This window comes from Arachis hypogaea, chromosome 4, assembly GCF_003086295.3.
Source record: "Arachis hypogaea cultivar Tifrunner chromosome 4, arahy.Tifrunner.gnm2.J5K5, whole genome shotgun sequence".
In the NCBI taxonomy this organism is placed as follows: domain Eukaryota; kingdom Viridiplantae; phylum Streptophyta; class Magnoliopsida; order Fabales; family Fabaceae; genus Arachis; species Arachis hypogaea.
The window spans coordinates 128060175-128080484 of NC_092039.1; the positions used below are offsets into that span (position 1 = coordinate 128060175).

At 29.7% G+C, this 20310-nt stretch overlaps 3 protein-coding genes across 3 annotated transcripts; 1 reads left to right on the forward strand and 2 right to left on the reverse strand.

The window, feature by feature from the left end:
• Nucleotides 1-5301: 5301 nt before the first annotated feature.
• LOC112744946 (bidirectional sugar transporter NEC1-like) lies at nucleotides 5302-7872 on the forward strand. The gene is made up of 6 exons (XM_072234217.1): nucleotides 5302-5439; nucleotides 5870-5906; nucleotides 6012-6222; nucleotides 6596-6757; nucleotides 6863-6982; nucleotides 7253-7872. The coding sequence occupies exons 1-6, from the start codon at nucleotides 5391-5393 to the stop codon at nucleotides 7457-7459; spliced, it is 786 nt and encodes a 261-aa protein (XP_072090318.1). The 5' UTR covers nucleotides 5302-5390; the 3' UTR covers nucleotides 7460-7872.
• An 871-nt stretch (nucleotides 7873-8743) lies between these two features.
• Nucleotides 8744-12461, reverse strand: LOC112740727 (glycosyltransferase BC10-like). Its single transcript, XM_072234716.1, has 2 exons — nucleotides 11915-12461; nucleotides 8744-9409 (listed from the first exon to the last, which is right to left on the reverse strand). The coding sequence occupies exons 1-2, from the start codon at nucleotides 12383-12385 to the stop codon at nucleotides 8744-8746; spliced, it is 1137 nt and encodes a 378-aa protein (XP_072090817.1). The 5' UTR covers nucleotides 12386-12461.
• An 841-nt stretch (nucleotides 12462-13302) lies between these two features.
• On the reverse strand, nucleotides 13303-18658 carry LOC112744947 (plastidic glucose transporter 4-like). Its single transcript, XM_072234218.1, has 13 exons — nucleotides 18276-18658; nucleotides 17603-17720; nucleotides 17355-17422; nucleotides 16872-17004; nucleotides 16695-16794; nucleotides 16495-16607; nucleotides 16215-16308; nucleotides 15912-16065; nucleotides 15637-15783; nucleotides 15477-15550; nucleotides 15152-15240; nucleotides 14938-15052; nucleotides 13303-13624 (listed from the first exon to the last, which is right to left on the reverse strand). The coding sequence occupies exons 1-13, from the start codon at nucleotides 18424-18426 to the stop codon at nucleotides 13442-13444; spliced, it is 1539 nt and encodes a 512-aa protein (XP_072090319.1). The 5' UTR covers nucleotides 18427-18658; the 3' UTR covers nucleotides 13303-13441.
• Nucleotides 18659-20310: the final 1652 nt, after the last annotated feature.

Here is a 20310-nt window from a genome sequence, read left to right on the forward strand (position 1 = left end):
GAAGCCTCGGACGTGTATAAGTATGGTGTGAACGTGAATTCCTCTTATTAGAGTGAGACAAAATGGCTAGTGATGAGAGTTTTGTAGTGTTGGTGCATTATAAAGGGTCCATTAAGAGAAAAACACGCTCTGGTGTGAAGTTCACTGATAAAGATCCTCTGAGTATGGGAGCCACCTAATGTGAATGTGCAGTGGTTGCCGAACTTATCGGCAAATAGCTGAGTCCCTAATAGCATTATGATATAGGCCCGGGCATACCTTCTAACAGTGGGCTCATCGGCTCCCTCAGGAAGCTCTCCAAATGTCTCCTGAAACTAGCTGCAGTTCACTGCAAACTTCTGGATTTGGTTCGCAGGAGGTAACACACCCAGCAACTCCTGGAACCACACCCAAGCTGGCTGACCACCCTCGACGTACGTCTGAAAATCTGTCAGGCAACCACTAACATAATGTCCATCGATCGGCAGTCTTAACTGATACGCCGCGTCCTGCAGTGTAATAGTGCACTTCTCGAATGACATATGAAACGTGTGCGTCTCCGGATGCCAGCGCTCAATGAACGCACTGACCAAGGGCTCGTCTAGTATGAACCATCTCTCGTTCAGCCTTGTAAGATGGTATAAGCCAACCATCTGCAAGTACGGAACATACCTCTCATCCAAACGCATACCCTGCTGCTGTCGCATGCTCGAAATACATCGTTGGGGCTGCATACAGAATGTACCAGAATATAAAAACCACTAACATCATTCACTAACAAAACCACTTGTATAGCAATCCTATCTAACTTAGCAACGGTACATAACGACTACCATTCTAAAACACCAAAGGTAAAAATATATAAAAAAAAATAACTGATTCACTCCTATTTTAAAAGAACAAGTTCGCACTAACATCTTCATTAATAACACTAGCTATATGGGCTACTCCATCCAAACGATAAAGTCGGTTTGGATTATTCCCCATCGACTAAATATTCTGCTCAAGCCTTTGTTGGAGTCGTACGGGAGTCCTTTTCTCATGAATTTGGTGGGGCATGGATTTAGAATAGTGGTTCGAATGAGGTTACTTCGAACTCTTTATATAGGCAAGGGCTATGTAATTCGAATGAGTAGAATTCGAATTACCAATGGCAGCCAAAATAGGAGGTAATTCGAAACAGCCTGTTTCGAATTACTATGTACACGAAATTGTGGACTAGTTCGAATGATGCTAATTCGAACTAGTATGTGTTAGTGTGTGTAATTTGAATCAGGGTTATTCAAATCAGTGTGTATTAGTGTGTGTAATTCGAATCAGTGTGATTCGAATTACTATGAATTGTGTAATTCGAGTAGCTCTAATTCGAATTATATAAAAAAATGCTCTTGGTAGAACTTTGTTACATTTTTATCTTTGGTAAAATTGTGTAAAACCAACCTCTAGTTAATTTATATGCATTATTTGTCTTAATTTTAAATTATTAATTTTACATAAAAATAATTTTATGTGAATTTCCGTCTTGCTTTCATATTCATAGCCAATCCATCACTGAAGGATTGGCATGTTGAATGTTGGTATAAAATTAAAAATAAATAAAAATTTAAAAACTTACAAAATTATTTAAAATGATTTTCACATGAAAGTGTAAATTTAAAAAATTATTGATATGTTATATATAATAATATGTTTAATTGAAAAATATTTTATTCACTTTTATGAACCATAATTAAGCAATTTCTTTTTCTTTTATATTGGCCTAACCTAATAATGATCATATATTTTTCTTTTAAAACACATATTAATATTTAAACTTATATTTTACGTGAAAATAGTTATAAGTATTTAATTTCGTGTAAGATTTCACCATCAAAAAATTATTCATGTATGTGTAACTACTTATATTAATATTCGTCTACCATTTGTTGCATATTTTATTATAGATATACCTAAATAATATATACAAAAATCACAATTAAGACTTTATATTTGCTACCGAAACTAAAACGTAAAACAAAAATTTGAGACCTAATCTTAATAGACAAGTTAGAATGTGAGAAAATATTTGGAAGAGAGCAACACAAAATTCATATTGCTCAATTATTCTAAGTGAATATATAACTAATAATACGTACAAAGTTTCACTCAGTTAATACTAATATTTTATTAGAAAAAATATAGGGTACCAACATATTATCTGACAATTTATTGCCAACAATAATTAATTATCATATTTTAAATACATATATAAAGAGACACATTCAGAAAATATATCTATAAAGATACTTCTATTAAACACAACCATAAAAAAAGACATTTTTATTAGACACATCCACGAAGACACTTCCATGAAACACTCTTATAAATAAGAGTTGGCAGAAGTTGGCAGACATGCTATTGGTAACGTAGCGGGACCGATTTTATTAAAAGGAAAAATATAGGGTACCAACATATTATCTGCCAATTTATTGTCAACAATAATTAATTATTATATTTTAAATACATACATAAAGAGACACATCCAGAAAATATATTTATAAAGACACTTCTATTAAACACAACCATAAAAAAGATATTTTTATTAGACACATCCACGAAGACACTTCCATGAAACACAGTTATAAATAAGAGTTGGCAGAAATTGACAAATATGCTATTGGTAACATAGTGGGACAGTTATTAAAAAAATATAAATTAAATTAAAAGACATAAAATAAAGATAGAATATTCGATCTTTGATCAAGAATAAGATTTCATGAGATTAATTAATAATGAATATAGTATTAGATGTCATCATATTCTTGAATTCATAGGATATGATATCCTCTTTGTCTCGTATTTCCTCTATGTTGAGGTTTCGTAATAACCTATAGATTCAATTCTGATAATATAGAACTTATTGGAATGTGTGTCATGAAGAAGAAAAAGATCTAGGAACAACATGTGTGCAAATAAAGTGGAAGTTAAAGTGACCAAATAATTGAATACTATGGCCAGAAATAGCCAAACAATTTGGAACGCCCTTAGAAGGAACCCAATCCTTTTATTCTAACAAGGAGAATATAATGATGACGCTGTTCTCTTTTCTTATCTTGGTTTTTGGTATTTTAGGATTAATTTTAATGTTTGATTGACATGACAAAAATTAAAGTGGTGGTAGGCACATCGAGTCACATGTGGTTTTTAATTTATTTGTTTAAACTTTTAGAATAAATGATTTCATAACATAATATCAGTTTAAATTTTGGTGAATCCTAAAAAAAAAAATCCTATACAAAAGTTATGACATTCCTTCCCTTGGTTGGTGTACATACCTCCTTGGAATTATTGAACCTTAAGAGTGATTTGGAAACTGAATTACGATTAAGATAAATACTCCTTCAAGGAGTTAGATTGCAATTAAAGACATAATTTTGGCCACATACTAATTAAACTAATTAAGATAGAGTAATGTTGTTAGGGAGCCAACTTTTTTTCAGCTAATAACACTAAACAATCATGAGAAATGATTTTGGTTGATTTTTTACTGTAATAAAGCAATCATGTTATGAAAAAAATATAAGCTACGTAGATGCTACTATTATTTTTTCTCTTTATTGGAAAAGAAAAAGAATTTGAATAGTATCTTTATGAAGGTTTATTAACCGGTTAAGAAGTATACAAATAAAATTTTCTTAACATTTAATTTTACTGCAATCAATGCATTGAATTTTTTATTAAATTTTTAATACAAAATTTAACTGAATTGTTAACTGATTCGGATGATTTTCGTGAAAAATAGATTAAGTGAAAAATAATAATTAAGATGAGAGATTCGGGATAAATAAATTTGTGAGAAAAAATACTTCTATTAATGACAAATAAGCAATACAAAAACTAATGATGAGAAATAGAGGTTGAGAACAAGTGTCAAGACCTCCTTTAATGTCACAAGATGATGAATGAGCTTTGTTTAAAGTGGATAGGGATTGGTTAATGGTTGTCGAGTGTTTTTATGGAACACCTGAATGCCAGTTTTTACTCGTGAAGGTGATGAATGAAATGAAGAACAATGAGAGGAATTTTGGGGAGAGAAAAAGATGGGATTTTTAGCTTCTCAGCTTCAGAAAATGAGAAAAAGGTAGAAAGTCCTTTAAAGAGGTGGCTTGAGGTCCTTTTATAGTGTAATATCATAGTGAAAAAGAAATCTATTGTCCAATGGTTATAGTCTGATATCAGACCTACTCCTTTTATCCTAAATATTTTTTGGTATTCCCGTCATTTCAATTTTTTCAACTGTTCGATGAAAAAAGTTGATTTCCACAAGTTAAACTAAAGCTCATAGTATGTGACATCAGTGAAGAGACATCTAGTTTTGTTTTGTTTCAACTAAATGACGCTCTTTATACTCTAAATCCAACTAATCAACTTCTACCAATTTAGTTCTCACCGAAGAGAAATTCAATTCCTCAACGTGCTATTTTGGGTTCCATTCTTTTACCCAATATCTTTAGGAAGAACTTGACTCTTGTTTGACCATGTTTATAGGTCATTCTTAAAATTATTTATGTAAAAAAAAAAAGTTTATATTTTTAGTACATAATCATTAACAAACACTAATTAGAAAAATTCTTCTTGTAAATTATAATATTCTTGACTTAATGATAAAAGAATATAAGTGGCATACAAGTGCCGCAGTATAGCGGTAAAAGAAGTAGCTCACCCATGTTCGGTTCTTGCATGAAATTGTTCAATAAAATGGATAAAGATAATAAGTAATGTAACTTTTTATCGTCATGTTATATATAATAATCTTTAATGTCGTAGTCATCAAATTATGTTGTAGTTGTTTACGTAGGAAGTATATAAAGCAATAAAGGGTAATCTTTTCACGTTACATGGCCAATTGGCCATTAGTTAAAACATATGCTTTAATTTCTGGTTATTAATTCACACCCTTATTATTATAACTCCAAAGATGTGGCTAACAATTTACCATTTGCTCTTAAAATAAAGGAGTAGAAGTTTTAATTTTTTGAGTTAGATCATAAGAAAAAACTAGGCCAATCTAAGATGGACAATGTCACAAGTTGCCAACATGATAATATTGATCAAATGTGTGTATCATGCAATGTATGGTATTGTCTTTTTGGTTGATAAACTTATATTAATTAGTGCTCTTGAAAGATGGAATTCTTCATGGGATGTGAATCATATGATAATGAAAAGGTGTTAAAAAAAAGTGGTGTGGTCCATGGTAGGCAACAATAATTTTTAGAACCTATCTTCTCTCCACTATATATATATGGGATGTGGCAAACCTTAGTTTGAAGCAAAAAAAAATATTGTCCTACTCATAACTATATTAACGGCACAAACTTCCCCTCAAACTTTGCTTCAAAAAAAAAAAAAAAAACTTCACTAATTTAAAAATGTTTTCATTATCTGATCATGAGTTGGTCTTCATTTTTGGTCTCCTAGGTACATTAATTAGATTTATAGTACTACTTTTATTCCATATAGAATTACATACATTTTTTTTATTTGATTATTATTCTAACTATTTTCAACTTTGATATTGTCTTGAATATGTTATATTTAGTTATTAGACAGATATTTTCATAATGACATCTTCACATGAAAATAGTATTGTAAATTATTAGATAATTTAATATATCTGACTAATCATCTAACAATTAATAATATCATATTCTCTAGTTATTATTACTCTTTCTATTTTTTATTCCAATAGGGTAGTCTCTAGCAAAAAGGCTAGAAATCTTTGTTTTGTACTTTTTCAATATGTTATTCTCAAAAAGGTTTACATCACAAAATTATAAGGGTAATGCATATAGTAATTATATTATTTCGTTATTATTTACTGATTCCCTCTGTTTTGTTCTTATCATAGGTAACATTGTCTCATTCATGGTGTTCTTAGCACCCTTGTAAGTCCATTCTAAAACAATACAATATTACAAATTATATTAATGTGAATATCACTAGAAACTTGTATATATATTTGTGTGTGTTTAATTAAATTTCTAATGCAGGCCAACCTTCTATACAATATACAAGAACAAATCATCTGAAGGATTTCAATCAATTCCATATGTAGTTGCACTTCTAAGTGCAATGTTACTGTTATATTATGGTTACCTTAAGACCAATGCAATTTTGATCATCACCATCAACTGTATTGGATGTGTTATAGAAGTTGCATACCTTCTCATGTATATTATATATGCTCCCAGGAAGCACAAGGTGAAACATTTATTATTACGACTTTAATATTTATATATTTGTTAAAGACTCACGTAGAGTTATTTTCATGCAAAATTCATAATCAAGAGTCGTTAGATAATAATTTAAGGTGAAAACTCAGGTGCAGTCAACTTCACGTGAAGTTGATAGTTGAGAGCTGTTAGATGATTTGGCTGATTTAACTAAATTTTCATCTAACGGCTCTCAGCTATCAACTTCATGTGAAGTCGACTGTACCTAATAAGTTTCCACCATTAATCAAACATGTTAAATTATATAACAATTCTCAACAACTGCACGCGAGTTTTCACATTATTAGATATTTTATACATTTGTTTCTAATTTCAAACACATTTGATGAATTATTGTACAGATTTCTACCTTGTGGATGATGCTTGGTGCTGACGTGGCTGGTCTTGGCATAACCATGATAATCACCACCTTCATTGTGAGAGGGGACAAACGTGTTCATGCAGTTGGTTGGATTTGCGCCATTTTCAACATTGCAGTGTTTGCTGCACCCTTAAGTATCATGGTAACTTTATATACATATTTTCATATTCAATTATTAATCTTCAACACTTTCACTTTCAATAAACATTATACATTTTTTATTAGCATCTTCTTGCATGAATTGCAGAGGAGGGTGATGAAGACCAAAAGTGTAGAGTACATGCCATTTTCTTTGTCCTTGTTTCTTACCCTCTGTGCTACCATGTGGTTTTTCTATGGACTCTTCGACAAGGATTATTACATCATGGTAAGAAATTAAATAATATATCATTCATAATTGGCGAATTCGTAGGTTCAATTCCTACTGGATGGATGCACGCCAATGGGGCCCTCCTTTAAATTAGTCTATCGGATTTTTGTTCAAAAATGAAATTTTATTGGAACTGTCCAGTTCATCCTTCGGAACCATATCCCATCCCGGATCTGATGAAATAGGATGAATTGAGACAGTATTTTGTAAATACAATATTTTATAAATAAAGAGTAACAATTATGTTATTTGATCTATTTTTTTCAGCTTCCTAATGTGCTAGGATTTTTGTTTGGTTTCGCTCAAATGGCCTTATACCTCATATACAAGAATGCAAATAGCAAAATTGAGAACAATATTCCAGAGCAACAACCAGAATGGGGAATCACAGTGCACACTGCACACCATGATTGTGATGGCAACAAAACCAATTTCCCTTCAGAGATGGAAATGAAAGATAATGATCAAGTTTGATATGATGTTAATGCTATGGAGGACTTAATGGTATTTAGGCACAGGCTAATAAATGCTATATAAATATATAGATATCAATAATAAGTTAATAACAATGATGACTACTCTGTAGTATTATTATAATATAGGGAGTGTTGTTAATTTCCATGCATTTGACTATGTTATAAATTAAACTAGTGACTTTAGAGAGTTCCTATTTGGTTTGGTTGTGGTTAGTTGAAATTGAAGCAGAATCTTGAAATTCTGCATGGTTAATTTAGCGGTTTAGAAATTGTTACTAGGATGTACTTGTTGACTACATAATGAAACAGATCCTAGGTTCTGCTTCATAGGCTATATCACTTGTTTGGGTGTAATATTTTAAGACTATTTGGACCATACATATTTCATATATAAATATGTTTAGAGTTGAATTTTGATGTAATAAATATATATTTATTTAAAAAATTATCAAGAGTTATTGTTTATGCATTGACTCATAATTTAGTCAGACTCAAAATAAATAAAACTTAATTTATAGATATTGTCTAATCTTCCACCTACCTGACCTCTTAAGAAATCAGACACGATAAGAAGGACCAGTTTTACTTATTCAAATAAGTATTCTAACAAATTTCTAAAATAAAAGAAATTGTTATCTACCAACAAAGGTGGAACTATTCAAAAAGTCGTTATCTATTCTACAATAAATACATGGACATCTCTTAGGTATATTTACTAAAAACTTGCTTAAAGTCCTTGCTAACTTAAGCATCGGAGTCTCTTACAAGTACAAGTCGGACGCTGCCATATAAAGAGATCTGGACCTCATGTTCAGGCCCAAATCAATGTTTCAGGTAATCCTCGTAACAGTTATTATTGCTAATATTATATAACTGAATATTATACTGTTACTACATCAAAATTAAATTTCATTAGAGTAAAATATATTTTCTATCTCTAAGGTTTGTAATTTTTTTTCAAAAATATCCCTAATAGTTTAATTTTAATTTTATCCTTACGGTTTTCGATTTATTTAATTTTGTCCTTAACGTTTTCGATTTGTTTTAAAACTATCCCTAAATGTTTTCAATTTTGTCCCCAACATTTCATATGGAATTAACATTTAGGAATAATTTTGATACAAATAAAAAACATTAGTGACAAAATTGAATATAATTAAACTTTAGAGATATTTTTGAAAAAAATCACATACGCAACTTTACTCAATTCATTATTTAATAGAAAAAACGAAATTATAAGATGATAAATAAACTACTATATATAGAATTATATGTTAACTAATTAAGGATCAATACCAAACAACAAAGGAGACACCCTAAGCAAAGGCTCTAATGCACTTGGAAGAAACTTTCTAGCAAAGAGGAAACACATGTTGGTGATGTTCCCATTGTAAACACACTTTGATCCAAACCTAATTTTGTTCAAAAACTCATAAGTAATGTTATAACTACTTGAACCAATTTCTCTTGGGTGAGGGCCTTCAGCAATTGACCAATCCACCCAAGTGATGCTACGTTTTGCGTTCATCTTGTAGTGCAACATTTGCAAAAGTGTGGGCAAATAATGTTCATCACAAAAGCATATCCCATGTGGAAGTGGAACACAATACTTCTTAAACAAAGGGATGTACTTAGTGTCTTTCACTATTTCAATTGCAATGTCACGCTTCACTTCAAACCATTGAGACCCCTTTCGGAAATTTGTTATGTTAACGATTGGCCACATTTTTGGATGGTATCTTCCGGTTCCCGGTCTTCCAGACATATCATATGATTCTAAGAAGCTAAGGTTTGTGTTCATGAGATAGTCATAGATTGCTTTGAAACCAAACAATGGAATGCATGATTCTGAGAGAAGAACAAAGCGTTGGTTGGATGAATCAAGAAGTGCATTAGCAAGAAGACGCCTCTCAGCATCTACAAGTGATGACAAGCCCCATGAAGTTGGCTGCCACACATTCAAACAAAAAAAAAAAGTGTTTAATTAATTTTGTTTGAATATATAAATGGTGTAAATTCACGTGAGGTTGATAACTAAGAGTTGTTAAATGATTAACGACTCTCAACTATCAATTTCATGTGAAGTTGACTGCACCTGAGTTTTCACCGATATAAATTTCTATAAAAGATATAAGAGAAAATGACAAATAAGTCATTGACCTTTTGATCCGTGGACATTTAAGTCCTCAAGGATTTGAAAATACATTTAAGTCCTTGACCTTTTTAAAACCTAGACATATTGATCCTTCGTGTTCACTTGGGTGATGGGTCTGTCAGACCCAACAGAAAAATTAAACATGACTTTCGTTGTACTGACCTGGTTGATATGGATGCACACGTGAAATAGTTTTTAAAATGGAATAAATTAGACCAAGGGATCGATGTGTCCAGATTTTCAAGAGGTCAGAGAGTTAAATGTATTTTTAAATTCTTAGGGACTTAAATATCCGCAAACCAAAAAGTCAGGGATCGATTTGTCATTTTCTCAAGATATAACTATCTTTAATAATGATTTTTATTTATTTCTTGTTATTTTATTAATAGAAATAATCTTAAATACTTTATTAAAATTTATTTATGATTAAAGTAGAGACTGACTATTAGTCAAGAAGAATCACTTTTATTTGACCATTCTAATTACAAAAGACTATATATAAATAATAATTTTTTCTAATTTCATATTCTTGTTTTTCACTAACTTTAATTTATTATATAACAGTAAGTTTTATAAAATTTAAATATTATTTATTTGTACAAATAAACAAGTATTGCAATATATAATTTTAAAATAATACTATATGAGTAGCACAATTTATTATTTTTAACAAATAATTAATTAATAATATTTAAAAATATTGACTAAAAATATAATATTAGACTACTTATTAAAAATTTTAAAATATTGACTAAAAATATTAGTCAATATAAATTAATATAAATTAATAGTCGTAGATTGCTTTGAAACCAAACAATGGAATGCATGATTCTGAGAGAAGAATAAAGCGTTGGTTGGATGAATCAAGAAGTGCATTAGCAAGAAGACGCCTCTCAGCATCTACAAGTGATGACAAGCCCCATGAAGTTGGCTGCCACACATTCAAACAAAAAAAAAGTGTCTAATTAATTTTGTTTGAATATATAAATTTTTATAAAAGATATAACTATCTTTAATAATGATTTTTATTTATTTCTTGTTATTTTATTAATTGAAATAATCTTAAATACTTTATTAAAATTTATTTATGATTAAAGTAGAGACTAACTGTTAGTAAAACAGAAGAGAAAAACTCAAAATAGCTAGTGATAATTACCTCGAAAGACAACGAGGCTCTTGACAAAAAAAAAAAAATAAACCTGGTTCCTGATAATTACTTCGAAAGGACAACGAGGCCTTTGTGCCAAAAAAAGTCAATATTTTTTTTGATACAAGGACTAATCAGTCCAAAAAAAAAAGATCAGAGGCCGAATTTGGTGTATTTTTTTCTTGAGAACCTCGTTCTCCTTTTGAGGTAATTGTCAGGGATCGGATGAGCTATTCACTCAAAAAAGAATCACTATTGTTTGATCAGATTCTAACTACGAAAGACTATATATAAATAATAATTTTCTCTAATTTTATATTCTTGTTTTTTACTAATTTAATTTATTATATAACAGTAATGTTTTATAAAATTTAAATATTACTTAGTTGTACAAATAAACAAGTATTGCAATATATAATTTTAGAACAATACTATATTATTACTAGTACAATTTATTATTTTTAACAAATAATTAATTAATAATATTTAAAAATATTGACTAAAAATATAATATTCGACTATTGTATTAAAAATTTTAAAATATTGGCTAAAAATATTAGTCAAGATAAATTAATATAAATTAAAATTTTTGACCCTCAATTTTTTTTGGATAATTAATTTCCAAGCGTAACAAAAGCAACACCACCAATAATAATGTTTTATATTGATGCAATCCATTAATTATGTGAATCCGTTTAATTTAATGGGAATAAAAATCGAAACCAATAGTTATAATGTGGTCAATGAACAATAATGATAATATATGCCATTTAAGGTTATCCATATATATAAATTTAAGTTTTTAATATTATTAAATAAAATATTTAAAGATTTCAACTAATAATAATAATTTTAATATGTATTTTTAGAATACATATTAATTAAATTCATTCTTTAATGATGTAAGAAAAACAATAGGTACAAGGATCTTAGAAACAATCAAACAGCTAGGTGAACAATAAGAGATGCAAACAACGTGAACAATAAATTGTATTTCAGGCCCATTAACTAAGATTATATTTAATTAATTCAAAATTTAAATTTTAAAATGAAAATTATTTTTTTTATTTATTATTTACATTGTTAAAAAAAAAACGTTGTTCCTCTATAATTTAATGCATGCAAATATTAAAAAAAAAAAAAAAACTAACCTTGCTAGGGATTTTTCTTCCAAAGAAAACAGAATCTGGAGGCAAGGTTTCATTGAAAGAAGGATGTTGATGCAAGTAAATGGAGTAGAACTCTTTGTGTCCTTTGAAGAAGCTCTCCCACAATGGTGCTAAGGGCAATGCACCTCTCACCAAGAACATGAATGCTACCTTTGGAACAATATTATTATTAGTTTTGTTCTTAGGAAAATAATCTTGGATTCCTTGGACCATACTTGCTTTGAGGAACAACTCTTCATCGTCCATGTTGTGCATGATTGTTGGTGTATTCAAATCACACACTTTGGTGAAATTATGTGATGTAGTTACATCTAACGGTTGTGAATAATTTGTTGGTAATTCTAATGAAGGTGGTGATGACATAAATGTTGTGAATAATAATGGTGCCATTGTTGCTAGTGATATGCCAAGGATAATGAAGAGAAAATAATGATATGGTGGGTTTCGCTCCATGTGATAATTATCGAGAGAGATCAACCAGAAAGATCAATAGATTTTCTTCAATATTAAAATTTCATAATCAGTTGTGTGAGGATTAAATTATTGGACTCGAATTGTTGGCATATATATACATGATTTTAAGACGAAGAAAAAAAAATTAATAACTAACCACTCGTCGCAATATTAATTATAGATATCAAGTCAATAATATTATTTATTTATTTATTTATTTATTTATTTATTTATTTATTCCATTTTGATTTGCCTTAGAAATATCTAAACATTATGGTAAGTTTGACGTGAATCAAAATAAAATCTTACGTCTTTTCTTAATTTGTCTATTTTTTATATTAATATAAATATAAATAAAAAAATACAGAGAATCAACTTTTAGTCAATTTTACTATTTAGGTTTATAATTTATGATTTAAGATTAAAGATTTATAATTTAAGGTCTAGAATTTAAGATAAACAAATAATTTTATAAAAATTAGCTAATGTTAGCAAAAAAAAAAAATTTCTTTAGCATTATACTTTTAAGGTGTAATTATTTTGTCGGTTCCTATAATTTTACTGAATTTTTAATTAGGTCCCTATACTTTTTTCCTTTTCAATTGAGTTCCTATACCATTTCAAATTTTGTAATTAAGTTCTTAACATGACAAAAACGCTGAAATTAACAGAATATTCTGTTAAATAAAACGAATATGCCTAATACTTGACTGAATAGTCTATATAGTTTAACAAAATATTTCGTTAAAATTTCAATGTTTTTGTCACAGTAGGAATTTTAGTTGCAAAATCTGATATAGTATAGGAACCTAATTAAAAATTCGGTGAAACTATAGGGATCGACAGAATAATTAAACCTACTTTTAAATAACACTTGCATTGCTAGCCTTTTTTCCTATCATTTGTGCTCCATATAATAATTAATAAATACAGAATTATGCCATATATAACTATAGATTATATTTCAAAGTTAACTCAACATAAGATAGATACAATAACCGCATCTAAAGTCAAAGTCTACTTAGGATAATGCATATGCATTTGATAAGGATGTTATTAAGATGCAGGGCTAAGAGCACGTTCTATTTCTTCTAATGAACGACCCTTTGTTTCCACAACATTACCAGATACGTACAATACAGCAAGAATACACACAGTTGAGAACCCCAAGTACACACTGCTGATTCCAAACTTGTTTACAACACTTAGGAAATACAGTCCAATCACAAAGTTGGAGATCTGATAAGGGAAGAAGACAAAAAAAAATCCATCATTAGCATTAATAAGGAAAACCTTTTTTATGGTTCTTGTATTTTTAAGATAATAAATAGAATCAAGCAGTGACGGATCCAGAAAATTTTAGTAGTGGGGGCAAAATTTATATAACATCATAATAAATTTTATAATAAAAATAACATGTGTATATAAAAAATTAAATATTAAATTATCTATTAACCATTATATATCTGTGTATAAATACATGTATTGTTTAACTTATTTTTAATGTGTATTTTATATTTTAATATATATTTTATACAAATAATTATTTTTTATGTACATATAACATGATTATTGTTATTATTATATTTCATTATTGTAAAATATGATTAGCCTTCAAAATATCTAATATATAAATTACAATACTAAAATAGTAATTTAAATAATAATATATAATTTAAAATTCTATTGTTTTAGGTTTTATATTTTAAAAAATTAAATAATGTTTCTCTTAACATTACCATCAAAATTTCTCTCTTTTTATATATATTACTAAATAATTATTTAGAAATGCACTTCCCTACACAATTAGAAGTCAACTCTTATTGATATTTATAGTTAAAAAAGTTCTTTCAATTAATACAGTTGCTATGCAAAAATTAAAGCTAATTTGAAAATAAGATAAATAATATTCTTTTGTGTTGATTTTTAAAAAAGAACACTAATTTCGTTTAAATTTGAGAATTGATTATTCTAACGAATTTCTAATATAAAATTTTTAAAGTGACGATTAAGTACCAAAAGTTGAATAAAAAATTATTGTGGGGTCAAATTTAATAATTTAATGGGGGTAAATAAATATTATTATCATGTACTACTCAACAAAATTTCAAATAATAGTGGGGGCGTTTGCCCCACAACAGTGTACACGTAGAACCGTCCCTGGAATCAAGCACAAGAGAACTATGTGATTGAGTTTGGCATGGCTTCTTATGCAGTTTCATCTTGTTTTTAGCTTTAAATATAGTAAGGAATAATTTGAAAAATTCATAGAGAAAACTTGTTCTGTTTTTTTTTTTTTTTTTCAACTAAAAAGCTCAACACAGCAAGGTGAAGTAATTAGAGTACATAGAAAAAACTTGTTCTGTTTCATTCATCATTTTGTCAACTTAGCCATGTGATTATTGGTTTAAACTCTCACTTACTACACTAAGGTTTTTAGACATGCATTTTTAGCCTCTGAACAAAAATGTGAAAAGAAAATTCAAAATTTTGACAGCAACATAAAGAGAGTGATTGAAGTTGATATAATCTTCCATAGCAAAGTTACTTACCCAATGTGTGCCTAACGACAAAGAGATCGCTTTAGCTCTAATTCTCGAGGCAAATATCTCAGGTAGAAGAAGAGCAGGCACAGGACCAGCACCAAGAGAAAAGGATAACACATAGCTGTTTAAGGTTCATTGATCATTGTTAAAAGAAACAGGGAAAAAGGAATAATATGAACTATAAAGTAGTCTTTTGTCGAACGAAATTAATAATACTTACGCGACAGTTCCAAGCACTGCAAGGGTACCAGAATATGGTGCAAGGACACTCCAAGTGAAAGACAGAGAAAGAAGCAACATAGAAACAGCCTAGGAAAGAAAACACCAATGATGTTTCATGCATTGTTTAGCATAAGATCATGAATAGGTTATATGCATAAAACTAAAATAAACTATCAGAAAAGTCAACTAGACCTTTACAATCATTCATTGAGAAGTAGCAAGTTGAAAGGCATTTGTGACTGAAAAGTGAAAAGAATTCAACCTGAGGTTCAAAATCTTATGCATTAGGCCTTAGACAGATATAAGATGAGAAAAACTATTACCATTCCGGTAAAACTTGTGATAAGGAGACTTTTCCTTCCTTGTTTGTCCATCAAGGATGAAGCGATTACAGTGCCTGCAACAAAATCAAACACCAGCAGGAAATAACTTCACCTTTGTTCACATTATACATTTTTTCAGGACAAAAATAATGATACTAACCGAAGACATTTGAAGCACCAACAAGGGCACTTGCTGCAATGTCAGAAGCAATTCCAGCACTGCGGAAAACAGAAGTCGAATAATACACCACGGCATTAATTCCAGCAAACTGCTGGAACAAGAAAAGTGCTGCTCCAACACTGACAACTGCAGCACCAATTCACAAAGCATCAATCAATTTCAGAGTAAACTAAAAATTTGAAACCAATCTTATACTAGATTTTTTATTTCTCCTGGTTAATGGAATATGGAATTATTCTTAAATTATTGAATACCTTTCCGATACCTGCTACTAAAAAGATCAAACCACCTTGCTTCAGGTTCAGAAGAACCTTGACTTGCTGCTGTTAAGTCATGCATAACCGAAGCAACTCTTTCTTTTCCATAAAGTGTTTTAATTGCTTTCTCCGCATCAGATATTTTCCCTTGCTGTAAAAAAATAAATGCAAGTCACTCACAAAACCTACAAGAAACTTGTTGCAATTGCCAAACATAAATACTATGATTCTACAATATCAACCTACTTAGAAACATTAAGGAAACCATTCATGTCAATGATTGTGGAATTGCAGGACAACCTGAAAGAGCCATCTAGGACTTTCCGGAGAAACTGCCATTCCTAGTGCTAACAGAACAGATGGAACAACCGAAATTCCAAACATTGTCCGCCACCTTATGGAATTGAATGAAGAGAGAAGGAGAAGAGGATGCATGTTAACAAACATTGGATTCACAGTTTAACAAAAAATTTAAAGGCTTCCATCAACTATACAACAAAATTTCAAGGTTAACAATCATATATATGTTACTATCTCTATTTGATATTTGTATTCAGAAGAAAAATAAATAGCTCAATACCATATAGGATTTCCTGCCAGAGGCAAACCGGCTACTAATGCTGCAAGAATCCCAATACATATAAAAAGTTGATTAACAGATCCAAGCGCACCGCGAATTTCAGTTGGAGAAATCTGTTCATTGTAAGGAATCACCTAAGCAGTCAATATAAAATATATAAAACAAATCAGAAATGTTAAAATAATTTATAGCACCACCACCTCAGATATGTATAATGGTACAATTGCAGATGTAACACCGATTCCTATACCAGCTAGTAAGCGGCCAACAATCATCGTCTGAATGCTTTGAGCTGTAGCACTGTAATTTGTGATGTTCAGCATCATTTCAAAAAAACATAAAAGATCAAACCTTGAACTCAAGGACAACTGATTGACCAAAGAAATGCTCCAACTGCTAGTGGAATTGCATCTAACTGAAAGGTCCTAGTTCGGCCGAATTTGTCAGCCAATGCTCCACCAGTGAATGAACCCACAGTGGCGCCAGCAAGTAGAGAGCTGACAATCCATCCTGTTGATGGATTTTATAGTCATGAAAATCTTGTTGGAGCATTTTCAAGTGAAACTGGAACTTTTAGAAACAAAAATTTTATAGATAGTGGGACATAAATAATGGTTTTGCACAAAAATGCAAAAGCAACAAATAATTAAATTACACTCCATACCATACAAAAACGGAAGGTTTTTCTCAGTTCAATGTGTTTATAAGTAACATTAACAGAAAACTTTCCATGAACATAAAACTTAAAATGCCTGAGGTAAAGAATAAGAAAATTGTATTTCATAAACATTTACAGCTTTCTTTTCTCATAAGATCAAATAGACTAGATTAATTTGCAACTATGAAAAAAAAAGGTGCACCTTGTAGTACAGTGTTCTCAGTAATACCAAGATCCTTGGCCAGGTACTCAAGAGCTCCATTTACCACCCTACAAGAAACAGGGCATTGTCAAAGTTTTCCAAATGGGAAAAGAATAATGAATATGAAAATCACTCAATTAAGATATAGTGCAAATCACTCATATAACTTTGATGGCAATACAGATTCTAGATATGCTGCAGTATAAATCCAGTTATCAGCAGAGTAAAATGAATATGAAAATCCATACCCAAGATGATAACCGAATAAAGTGGCTCCAAGGCAAGCAACACCAACAAAGGGCAAGACGGTCCCAGAAGATTTTCCAGGAACATTATTAGCAGGGAGAAGATCTTCAACATCTTCATCTGCAATGCAACTTCAGTAAGAAACTTTTTTGAGAGGCATAAACTCCTTCACAATATGCAAATTCTGGATATTATGATATTAAGACCCATCAAATCAAGGGATGTAACAAAAAGCAGCTATAATGGATAATACTACAGATTAACACAACATGGTTTTGCAAAATGCCTAATTGTACTTCGAAAATTACATAGCCAAACTATATTTTTCGGTTGACCATAATCATTGATCTAACATTCTGCTAGAATTAATCAAGAAGCAAAGAAATGAGTCCTAGTAAGGAAATCTCTCAAAGATTCCTACATGAGTATACATTCACATAGACAAAAAGGGTCTAAATAGAAAAACTTCGCTGCAATTCAACACCAAAATCAGATATGAAGTAAGCAGTCTAGCTATGAAAATGAAAATCAGGTATAACCAAGATACATGTGTATATGCAAATCAAAATCAACCACTTCATAGTTCACATATCATTGATTAACTTTATAGAAATCTCAGAATATATCTAATAAACCAAACAAATCAAAGGCATGAATCAGCAATAGAAGAAAAACCAGAAGAAGCTTGAGCCCTTATTGATCTAGGCTTAGCAGAAGAGCCAAAAATTCCTGCTGCAAAACCCCTTCTTGCAGTGCTGAGCTCAGTTTCCATTGTGCTCGAACCAGGCCTCAAACCCCAGCAACTGGTTCTACTGTTACTACTCATTCGGCAAAACCAAACAAGACCCTTTGTTTGTGAAACCCTCAAAAGCTTTTACTTTGAAGCCAAAGGTTGAAGCTTGCATAATATCTACGACTTTATTTCCAATCCCCGGAAAGTCAAAGCTCATAAACGCATCAATTTTTGGTGGAAATAAAAAAAAAATAAAAAATAAAAAACAGAATAGCAACAAATCCAGTTACTTACCAACAAAACCGTTAAACGAATCTAGGACAATGCTAAGTTGCTAACACTATTGTAAGATAGAACCGGAAATTACCGCGGTAAAGGGTAAAAAAATTTTCGTTCTTTCAGTTACCGAATAGAAAATAGAAAATAAAAATCCATCCATTAAAATAAGGTGCCTACTCAAATGAAAATGTTAAAAACATCTTTTTATAAAAATTATTGTGTTAAAAGTGTATTTTGTTTATTTAGCCACACTTTAAACTAAATAACACTTGTAAATATATCAAAATCAAACTTTATAATTCATTATCTAATAGTAAAAAAGAAACATTTTCATATGAAGACAATTATAAAATTTTTATGATAGTAACCACTTTAAAATAAATATGGTCTAAATGAAGCACACTACATGTATTGGACCAAAGTTTTGGCTGAAGGCGGGCTCAGGGTCTTTTTTCTTTTGCATTTTAATCTTTTTGTTAGTTAGATAAGAATAGATTTTATGTTGAAATTACTTTTGTTTGAATTCTGAAACAAAGTAGAATAATAATGTCTCACAATAAAATATTATAGTTTGATCAATAAGAGAATAAGAAAAACTCAAGAACTAATAAATTTTTTTTGTTTTTTATCAGTATTTTTAGTCATTAATCTAATTTTTTTAGTTTAGTAATATAATAACATTTTTTTTAGTTCACACTTTTAAATATTATTGATTAACTGTCAACTATTAACTAAAAACAATAAAATCTAGTGGTATTCTAATATTTTAAATCAAGTTTATCAATTCAAAAACAACATTTCACTTGTTATTTTTCTAGTTATGTGGTTGCTATGGTCATGTGTGACACTAATTCTAGTTATACAGTGTACCTTTGTTTATTGTTTATTGTTTTATGTTGATAGATAATTCAGTAACTCTGTTCAAGTTTTAATTGTGAGAACCTATTCTTTCTTTTCTTCTTTGTTTATTTACTATTCGTAATTTGATTTTAAGCTTATCATGAATTAGATTATAGATAAGATAATTAAGTGCTCGTTTTTGTGAATAACATCACTAGGACATCATGATTCTTATTCATTATGTATTTTTGTTTTTGCATGCAGCATCGTGGTTTGACAAAGACGTCAGTTAAAACAAGGTTTTTGGTTGGAGCTACTAAAGTGGGGTTTTTGGAGTTAGAAAGTGGAGTATACTCCTTCTCTTGTTTTAGGCTTGGTGTAGCTCTAGAGGTGATTAAATACTATGGAACTAAGCACAATATAATTAGTTATTCATCAAGCAGTTTTTTAAACTTCTTTATTACAATAATCTTCTACTAAAACTTATGTTGCTTCTATCTATTACAGAAATGATTCGGATAACTTATACATTTTAAGGTATGGATTGATTTGCAATAAAAAAAAATATTATGTACATACATGTTAAAATCAACTACGAATATAAATATTTTATAGCTGATTTTGATATATGCAGTTAATTTTTATTAATATCTTTTTCTCTCAACACATGCTTTTTAAATATAATTGATTTTTTATAGTATAAAATAAATTGAATAATTAATATAACATAATTAAATAAAATTATTTTATGATAATGTACTCCAAAGAAATAATATATAAATTAAAAAATAGGACACTCTTATTAAAAAAATAAACAGATATAACTAAAGATTTGCAAAAATTAAAAGTAAATTTTAA

Coding starts and splice junctions, on each gene's coding strand:
- LOC112744946 (XM_072234217.1), top strand. CDS start 5,391: ATGTTTTCATTATCTGATCATGAGTTGGTCTTCATTTTTGGTCTCCTA. Junction 5,907..6,011: donor ATGGTGTTCTTAGCACCCTT/GTAAGTCCATTC, acceptor TTTCTAATGCAG/GCCAACCTTCTATACAATAT. Junction 6,983..7,252: donor ACAAGGATTATTACATCATG/GTAAGAAATTAA, acceptor TATTTTTTTCAG/CTTCCTAATGTGCTAGGATT.
- LOC112740727 (XM_072234716.1), bottom strand. CDS start 12,385: ATGGAGCGAAACCCACCATATCATTATTTTCTCTTCATTATCCTTGGC. Junction 9,410..11,914: donor GAAGAAAAATCCCTAGCAAG/GTTAGTTTTTTT, acceptor AATGTGTGGCAG/CCAACTTCATGGGGCTTGTC.
- LOC112744947 (XM_072234218.1), bottom strand. CDS start 18,426: ATGAGTAGTAACAGTAGAACCAGTTGCTGGGGTTTGAGGCCTGGTTCG. Junction 16,795..16,871: donor GCAGTTGGAGCATTTCTTTG/GTCAATCAGTTG, acceptor CACAAATTACAG/TGCTACAGCTCAAAGCATTC. Junction 16,309..16,494: donor CTGGCAGGAAATCCTATATG/GTATTGAGCTAT, acceptor CAATTCCATAAG/GTGGCGGACAATGTTTGGAA.